At 29.4% G+C, this 10,211-nt stretch overlaps 1 protein-coding gene across 1 annotated transcript; it reads right to left on the reverse strand.

Moving 5' to 3' along the window:
* Window positions 1-2,221: 2,221 nt before the first annotated feature.
* Window positions 2,222-3,192, reverse strand: LOC105121866 (non-specific lipid-transfer protein 1-like). Its single transcript, XM_011020711.1, has 2 exons — window positions 2,755-3,192; window positions 2,222-2,445 (listed from the first exon to the last, which is right to left on the reverse strand). Exons 1-2 carry the CDS (start codon window positions 3,093-3,095, stop codon window positions 2,436-2,438), a joined length of 351 nt encoding a protein of 116 aa, XP_011019013.1. The 5' UTR covers window positions 3,096-3,192; the 3' UTR covers window positions 2,222-2,435.
* Between the last annotated feature and the right edge of the window lie 7,019 nt (window positions 3,193-10,211).

Below are 10,211 nucleotides of genomic sequence, written 5' to 3' on the forward strand. Positions count from 1 at the left end.
TTTACGAGCCGTGAGAGTACAAAACACTAAGGCAAAAATAGGCGTTTAAAGCACCCTAGATTTCTAAATTTTTGTCCTTCCTCGCGATTTACGAGTCGCAAACTCTTGAAATACCAAGGGAAAAATGAGCTTGTAAAGCGCATTGAATCTCCTTGGATTTCTTTTTTAAGAAATTTAGTTAGAATCGAACCGAGAAAAACTGATGGGATTAGAAAACACCAACACCATAGCAATTATAAGACAAACACCAAGCAACTTACCTTAGGTAGGACGTACTAGGGGTGCTAACACCTTCTCTTTACGCAACCAGTTCCTTTCCTTAGAATCTCTGAAAGACCAATTAGGTTTTCTAGTGACCATAATACTAGGTGACGACTCCCTTTTACACAAAAATAAAACTAAGAGACCCCGAAATCAATTGATGGACGCCGCGCTCCGCTCGTGAGGGTGCGACAATGTGAGCCGCACACGCTAGAGTGTGGACGACTCTCATTTCATTCATGTAGTGTGTGTGAAGTTGTTCGACCATAAAACATAATCTTTTTGGGTGTTGTTTGAAAGGTCTTGACGTTCTAGACCAGATGAGGCAGTACGAGTCTAAAATTTGAGGTGGTTTGGTGACAATGACAATATCTTTCCCCCTTCTTCTCTCTTCTTTACCTAGATCTTCGCGCCACCCCCTTAAAAATTCAAGAATAACCATTTAATTTGTTGTTTCTTAAGATTTGAATTTTTTTTTATTATGACTTTTCTTATCTTGAATAATTTACTAAATTTAATTTTTATTATTTTGATTGCTATTTTTTTATTTGAAATTATTTTTTCAATTGATTTTATTTTACAATTTCACCTTCATTTGCTTTTTTTTCCTATCAAATTTAATCCCTCTTCTTTTAATTATTAATTTTTTAATCTTAACAAGTTTTTATTTTAAACCATAAACAATGTTATTTTATAATTTCACCCTCATTTATTTTTTTTATATCCAATTTAACCTTAACAAGTTTTTATTTTAAACCGTTATTTTATAATTTCATCCTCATTTATTTTTTTTATATCCAATTTAAGGATTCCGTGCACCATGGGAACCTTTGCAACTTCAAAGCATTGAAATTATCTCCCAACAACTTTATGGGAGAAAGCATCGGCTATGGACAGGAATATTCATCTTGTTGACGAGGTGAAAATTTGGAGGGATTGTGTTTGTCAAACAACATACTTTCAAAATGGTTTGGCCAAGCTTAAACGAAGTCTCTTGAAACTTGTTTGCATTGAGGGTCGACTTGGTCTTGATCATAGCCACTTCAACTGTACGTAGTTTAACTACTATGAAGCATGTCATGACTACTATAAATTCGATCCTTCCTTTTTGAGAATATAAACTCGAATTTCATTTACGCATGAGGCGGGTTTAGAAGATGAGCGAACCATCCCCTTCTTGTTTATTCCAAAAGCACAATGAATCTCCCAATAAATTCCAAACATTAATGATAAAAAAGAATTAGGAGTCTATTCCAGAATAACGGCACGAATAGGACCAGTGCTCGGTCTGCAGATTAAAGATGTTGCAGAAATATGACCATTTCCACCCAAAAAACGACACCAACGGATTTAATTGCACCTCGTATTCATCATATTCATGTAAATATAAAAATAATTTTGTGTTTTGAGCAATAAAGGGGTAATACGGGTTAGTTAAACACATGAAGGGGTAATACTATATAAAAATAAATTTCTATACAAAATTCCATGTAAATATGTGTTTTTTTGGATAATCATCGAGGGAAATGTCAATATGTGTTAGTTAACTGCTATTTTATAAAAGAATAATTATTTATATATTATTTGTGGATGAACATTTTATGATTTATTAGTTTATACATCATCTTGTATAATAATTTAGTGCCTAAGATTTCTTTGTGAATCATTTTCTATTTTGTGCGATTATTTTGTCAAAATAATTTAATTTCAAGGTGGTCGATTATTAAACAGCCCTACCTACGAGTACTGGAACAGCTGCAGCTCTAAAAGGAAAACTGGTATTTTTCAGGAATTATGACGTAGCTCAAAGCAGTATATGTGTTAATTTAAACTATATTTGGGTTCCGGTGGCTGCTGCATGCAGTTCTGTTATCCGGCCGTATGATTTGCTATGGAAGGGCCGGTTAAGCCTGCAAATATGGAGGGGAAATCAATAAAAGGGAGACAGAGAGATAAGATAAGATAAGCATTAGTTTTTCTTTTCTTTTATTTTTCATGGCATTTATGACATCCAAACAAAAGATACTTGGATCGAAAAGACATGGATAACAGGGATGGGAGACTCGCTAATCAAGTGGAGACTACACTTCAAGAGTACAGAAGCACCCACTTTATTATACTCATGGAACCCTAAAATCCTCGACCGTTGAAAATCGCAGCTCTAGCTATCCACTTCACTTGATGCTAAAACACAAGAATCGAAGGCAACGTTAGTAGTCAGAAAATATCGATCACTTTTCAGGTAGTAAAGAGTAAAAAGTTACAGAACATATAGAAATTATTACCAAAATTCTTCCATGCAGAGAAGATAATAATATAATTATAACGATTGACTGGTTATATTTGGTTGATCACCCAAACATTAAAAAAAAAATGCTTATATATATCACATAACTCTCAGTAAGTAGTAGAGAAGGGATATTGCTACTAGCATTTATGGGATTACTAATGTAAAAGGGTAAAATAAAAATACTAGCCGTAAGAAATCCTAACCTGGCGCAGTTAGTGGAGGTGCCGATCTTATAGGGAATGTTAACTCTGCACATGCGAGGAAGAGCAGCCGCGAAGCCAGCATTAACCCCACCAACTTGAGAGGCGGTTTGTTTCAAGCAATTGCAAGCATCTCGGCGATCTTGAGTGGTTTTAGCAGCGCTTTTGAGAGCCACAACTCCTTTGCAACAAGCCAGAGGAACTCGCCCACCTTTCTTCAGGTAGGTGAGGCAGGGTGCTAAATCACCAGCCACAACACCACATGACAAGGCATCAACGTTCAGCATGGGGGCAGAGAGCACTATGCATAGCAAGAGAGCACATACTAACTTAGCACTAGCCATGGTTGATGTAATTTGGGGAAGGCTAAATTAAAAAAACCTTTTCTTCTGTCTTGCTTGAGAGAGAAGGAGAAGAGGAGTGAGTGATGTGGTAGCAAGAAGTCGTGTTTATATTGAAGAATTAAGTAAGGAGTGTGCACGCAGGGAATCGGATTCGCATATTGTTGGCTCCATTTAAGGACTGAGAATTGAGACCACACTACTATTTTTATTTTATTTTATTGTATTAAATTAGAATTAAAAAAAAAAAGCTTGGGATTTTAGAAAGAAGATCATCATGGAAAACTCAAAATTCAAGATACAAGAAGAAAATTTGGAATGGAAAATAGTAGCCGCTGCATTCATCACAACTCGAAAAGCATGCTCCACCTTTTTCTTTGATTTCTTTAATTTTATCACTAGGCAAAGTCCCAAAAAAAAATTAGATGCTAAAATTGTCCTCGCGACCTAGATTGCAATAACTTCTGATTAGGAAAATAACAAACAATAACAATAACAAAGTAATTGGATAGCAATAGATAAGAGAAACAAGGCTGATTACATGTAAATCCCCACAATTGTTGGCTATTAGTCTAAGATCCATATATCCCATTCCAAAGTATGCAACTTATTCAAAATATTATATGCTTGGTTAAATTTGCATGAAATAAAAATTACTTCAATGAATTGGCTTTTAGGTTTATTAATATTGAAGTGGCTTATTCTATAACATTTATGATGGAATTATCTTTTAAAAAATCACTGCTTGAGTCAACTTTAAAATCATCTTGAATGGATGAATATGGTAATGTTTAATAGGAAAAGTCTAAGTTTAGATAAATATATGTGATTTTTATGTAGTTTTTTAAAAACTAAAAACTATAGGAATTGATTTTTAAGGAAAAAAAGCTTACTGGAACATGAGAAATACGAGGGTGATCATGAAAGTGTGTAAAACCACAATTCAATTAGGTTAATATCAAACAACCAAATATTATAATATCATAAAATTGTAATAATTTATTTCCTTGCATAATTTCTATTTAACAAATCTATGTACTAGATTACATAATTTTATAATATGTTGCCCATAAATATACAATGAACAAAGCTGGCTGTAATGACATAGCACTGTGAAAAAATTATAAATGGATGCACATCACAGAGGATAATCGAAAAAATCTATAAGAATTTACTGAATTAGATGGATTTAAAATGCACTTACAATTCAACTTTCAAAATGAAAAAAAAAAACTTATGATTAGATGAGAAAACACACTAAAGGAGTGTTTCCTATGTGAACCATGTGAAACACTTAATAAGAGTTTATTGTTGTATATTTATATATTTTTATTTTATTTTTAAATTACTCTTTATTTGTCAAACTTTTTCATATACTATCTATTTTACAAGAAAAATAGCTTGCGCATAAACTAATAGAGTTATATAAGGGAACTTATATTAAAAAAAAATAGATATAGGAAAAAGTGAAAAATCTTATTGATAGTAGAATAGAAGAATTCATTTTAAATTTTTTTAATTAAAATTTATATTTATTTACATTATTAATATAATTTTTTTTTATTTTTTTTTAAAAAACATGTAATGTCCACATGATTGGGTAAATACATTACATTCTAGCCCAAGCTAAATATCATTAGTCATTGATGAGATGGTCCGTGATAGGGTTTCGCAACAGATAACTATAAAGGAATAACTAAAAGAAGAAATAATAGAATAAGTTGAACAAGAAATTAATAGAAAATAAGAGGAAATACATATATATTTGGCTTTGTATTTTTTTTTATCTCTCCAAACACTTCTGTGTTAGTATCTTTTTCTGCCTTCATTCTTTTAAGAATTTTAATATTTTTAAAAGAATTATGAGGAATTCATTTTAATAGAATTCTTATTTATAAAATTTATTTTAATATAATTATTGTTGAACAAAATTATTATTGTTATGAGTTCTTAAGATTATCCAAATATATTCTTGGATTATACCACCTAAACATAAAAAAAGTGTTATATTCCAATAGAATAGTCGATTTCATAGTGTTTTTGTTGACAATATTAAGTCACATTTCATCAAGGAATTACAAAAAGGTTATCATGGAATCTTTCATAAAAATGGTTGTTCATATTTTAATGGAATATTTATGATAAAATTATCAATGGAATATTCCATGATATATCTCTGATGGAATATGTAGCTATTGAGGAAAAATGAACAGAAAAATTGTGTGTGAATGTTCTTTCGGCGATTCTATCATAAAAAGAAGCTGCCGAGGGGATCAATGACACAACGCAAACTCCCACAATATTCTTTCGGTTTTTTCTAATTTTATGGAGGTGGGAATCTAATAGCAAGCAAATTAATTTGGTGTCCAAATAATGCTTTATTTTATTTATTCTTTTATATATATATATATATGTATAATGTGATTTGATTCTAAAATTATATATTAATAGAAAACACCTGTGTTTTTTTTTTTTCATGTGCTATTTTTTTTCGAAACTGATAAGTTTCAAAAAAATCGTCAGACCATGAATAGCCAAGGAGTAGGTGTACTGTGCACTGAGTCTCGTGCCTAATTCTTCTGCAACACGGTTCCCAAGACATAATTGCGAGAGAATTTAATGCAGGAAGAAGATGAGGGGCACCGACGCAGGAGTGAAGGGCATAGCACACGTACCGTAAACTTGATATGTGTCCTCGAGTACTTGCATTTGGTGATATGTCTGTCTTTTTGTGAATTAATTTATTGCATCATTCACGTGCAGCAGCAAGGAGAAGATCAAAACAGTATGATTTTTTTTTATATAACTTTTATGAGATCATGATCAATAATCTTAGAAGCAGACGCAAACAGAAACAATAATAATAAAAAGAAAATAAACACAAAACAACACAAAATTCTATGGTAGATTCACTTTTCGACATTTATTTCAATCAATTCATATTAAATTTTTTTTACAAGAGACATTAATTGAGAAATAATTTTATTTTCATTAGCTTTTAAAATAATTAATTGCAAACCTTAAATTTATTTTATCAATATATAATTTATCAATATAATTCCCGGTCAAATTTATATTTATGGTAATAGATCAATAAACTTAAGTTAATAATTTTTTTTTTTGGTTGAGTATCTTTTATGTTCCTTTTGCACTCATTCTCTAACATATATATATATATAGAAGACACTATTGATAGTAGACATTATTATTGTTATTATTTTTGTTATTTATGTTATTATTATCAATATAATTATTATTAAAATAAATATTATAAATTGATAAAAAATATTAATTATATCTATTTTATCATAAATAAAATCATCAAAATTTTTATGAAACTCATCTCGATAAAGAAGTTACCTCCTCTCCTCTTGCTTCTAAAACATGTTTTAAAAACTTGCCATGAATTTATGATTACTCTTTAAAAATTCTTTTAATTTTTTCTTTTTATCTTTTTCAATTAACAAAATAATTCTTCAAATTACCTTTATAAGTTTATTATTACCTATTGATGTGTTAATTCTATAATTTGTTTTTGTATATATTCTATTACTAGTTTTAAAATGTTTTTTTCTCAAAAAAGAATTTGATTATCTCTTGTTTTGCAATCACCTCTTCTAGTTATAGTTGTTCTTAAATTCTAATACTAATTAACTAATTGATGTAGATGAAACAATACAAAAAAAGAAAAACAAGCAAAACACAAAGAATTTTGCCAAATAGAATCACCACCCGAAACCCTAATTTAAATCTTATAACTGAATATGTTACCCCACAATTAGTCTGCTAAAACACAAATTTAAAAACCATGTTTATGCTAGTCTAAACTAAATAAAAAAAATAAAATTTCAAAACTAAACCGAAAGAATAAAAACACAAAATCACTCTCTAAACTAAATAGAAATAAAAATAATTAAAGAAACAAACATTTCTGTCTAAAAACCCTCCACATCATAAGATTGTAAACTTAGAAACCGAACTAACATAAAAGAAATTAGAATTAATCTAGTCTTGAACAGGGAAGCTTCTTTCTTTCTTTCTTTCGGAAGAAAAATAAAATCCAAGGAGAGTGAGCACGGTCACGGTTTTCACAAGAATGTTTTGATCAGGCATGTATTCTTAGATAAAAATAACAAAATCAGTGTGGCTGACTTGCACTGGGGCTCAAGGCATGGATCAAGACTATATATGGGCTAACCTCCTTGCATGCTTCTTTATCCGGTATCTCTTATGCTCTGTATCAGCATTCTCAAGCCTTTTATCATGAGAAGCTTTTGAAAGTTTTAACCAAAAACGCCCGCTATATATAATCATCTCGTAAAGAAGCCTCTAAATCATGTGAAGAAGTTGTGATATAGATCAACAATCCTTTTATGATCATCTTTAGGATCAATGCATGCAGAAGGAAATAACAAATCAGTCAGTCTCATGCTCAGATATAGGCTCTCAGGAATAATTCTAACAATTGAAGTCTGATCTCCCCAAAGCTAGCTAGCTAGCTAGCATTGCTGGGAACTTGGGAAGAATTCTCACGAGACGTAACCCAAGTTTGGCAAGGGCGTGCTTGCCCTATGATATATAGCAATGGAGGCCACCATTCATAATGAGATACCCATTAATTCTCTTTGGGTTAATTAAGACTCAGTTCTTGCAAGATAATGCAGCACGTCAGGCTTTCAAAATACTCAATTCGTCCCATCCCAACAAGGGGGAAAAGGATAGACCAGGTATCACCTTTTCATTAAATAAAAAAAATTCAAATGACCCATCTCACAACGAAAACAGGAGAATACAGTGAGGAGAATGATTTTCAAGTGGCAATCTAGGAAATATAAAAACTGGTAATTATATCAAGCAGCCCTTAAAAACAACCCCACGAGAGCATGCGAGTATCTCTAGACTAAGAGCTTGTTTTGTTAAGCTGATGTCCAGGGTTCGACTGCAGTCTCAGAGTCTTGCCATGCCTACTGATATTAATACATGGATTCGGTCATCAGTTGAAGGTGGCCTAGTGAATATATCGTACCCCTCATTTTGAGATGGCTGAATGTTGAATGCCAGCCGTTTTGCTGCTTCAAATTGCAATAATAAAGAGGAATTTGTATTTGTATTTTAAAAATATTTTTGAAAAAATTTTAGAATTATTTTTTTATTTTTTTATTTAAATTAATTTTTTTTATATGTTTTCAAATCGTTTTGATGATTGATATAAAAATAATTTTTAAATAATAACAATAATAAAAAAATATTATTTTAATATATTTTTAAATAAAAAATACTTTAAAAAGTAACTACTACCACACTTTTAAACAACTTTAAAATCACCTTCACATGTATAGAAACCAAAATGTTTTACCAATTAAATTTTACTATGTGATATTTTTATTTTTATTTTTACATGAAAAGATAAAATAAAAGTGAAATAAATGACACAGAAAATAAATGAATCTTCATGCATTTCTTGGCCAATGAAAGGTTGATATATGGGATGAGATATTTAAGATATCTTGTCATAAATATAAAATTCAATTAATAAAAATCAATCAATAAAATAATATTATGTGACATTGAAAAAAAAAAAACATCAGAGCTCTACAAACCTCTATAAATAAATAGCCTCACCTTAGACAAGAAAATGAGAATTTTTGGAGATATAAATTTTTTTTAAGATAAGCTCTTCAAGTAAGAAAACTTTCTAAAAAATTCTTAGGTCTCTTTCATCTATATATAAAATTTATAAGGAATGAAGTTTTGTTAAATCAAGCCTAAACGTCCCATAAAAATTCTTCAACAACACTTTGAAGACAAATTAAATATACTTTTTAAAATATCAAATCATCAAATCTTACTTTGCAATCAATAACGGAGCCACGTTAAGGCAAGAAGGGATAATTTCCCTTTAATCTTTTTTTTCAAATACGTTTTATATTATAATATTAATAATATCTTAATAAGTTTAATTTTCTCTGCCGGCAACTAATTAATTTAAGTTAGCTAATGTTAACTTACAACATAATATAATATATAATATATACAACCAGCACATTTTACTAATCTTTTCCCTTTTCTATCTTTTTTTTTAAGTAATTAACTGAGAGCCTTTCTTTTTTCTTTCAAGTTATTATTATTGCCTCTCTCTCTTTTGCAAAATTTCTTTTGAAATCCTAAACTATCAATTAGTTAAGCAAATAATCTCTCATGCTCTATGCTTTAGGTAAGTTTCCTTTATCTTTTCTATTTGTTTCATTTTTTAATTTTAGTTTTATTCCTTTACAATTAGTTATTAAAAATGTTAGGATTTATGATAATTTAAGGGTTTGTTGAAGTAATATACATATACATAATATTATACACATATGGATATAAATTGAAATGAGTTTTGATGAAATGATAAATATTTTGTTATGAATTTCATATTGAAAATAAATGGTAATGAACTTACTAACGATTAACCTAGTTGTAGAAAACATTTAGTCAATAATAACAATATCAATTTGTCATGGAAATTATTTTAAGCTATGATTTTAGCTACTCTCTGCAATATGTTAGCATATAATTATTGTGAAGAACTTCACAAGTCCTTGAAAGATCTAGAAAACACAAGCATTGAACCCACCCTAAACTAAAAATAGATGAATAATAATTTGATTATATATATGAAGAAAAATATCTTCAATGAATAGTTTGATTATATATATGAAGAAAAATATCTTCAATGAGATTGATAATAAAATTATTATGAAATGGTTTTAAAATATAATAACTTAGAAAAAAAATAATTATAACATAAGTTTTCTCATTTTAAAAGTATTCTTAAATTAATATTGTTTGATATGAGTTAGTACATATATTTCAAATTGATTTCTCTATATAATAAATATCTACATAATACATAATATTAAGTATTTATTAGTAATTTCCCCTCTCATTTAAAAAATCTTGGCTCCACTACTATTTGCAACACACGCCTCAATTCATGTTCTTACAAAGCATAAATTTTGGCTTGAGTTCTTAAATAAATCAAGCCATTATATATTAAATCTAAGAAAAGAATTAAAAAATTATCTTATTCTTTTTAAAAAAATACTTTAGATAGAAATTATATCCGTTATATATATA

Source organism: Populus euphratica, unplaced genomic scaffold (genome assembly GCF_000495115.2).
Source record: "Populus euphratica unplaced genomic scaffold, PopEup_1.0 scaffold46.1, whole genome shotgun sequence".
NCBI classification, from domain to species: domain Eukaryota; kingdom Viridiplantae; phylum Streptophyta; class Magnoliopsida; order Malpighiales; family Salicaceae; genus Populus; species Populus euphratica.

Bases quoted from the DNA above. Each gene is read 5' to 3' on its own strand.
- LOC105121866 (XM_011020711.1), bottom strand. From the start codon at position 3,095: ATGGCTAGTGCTAAGTTAGTATGTGCTCTCTTGCTATGCATAGTGCTC.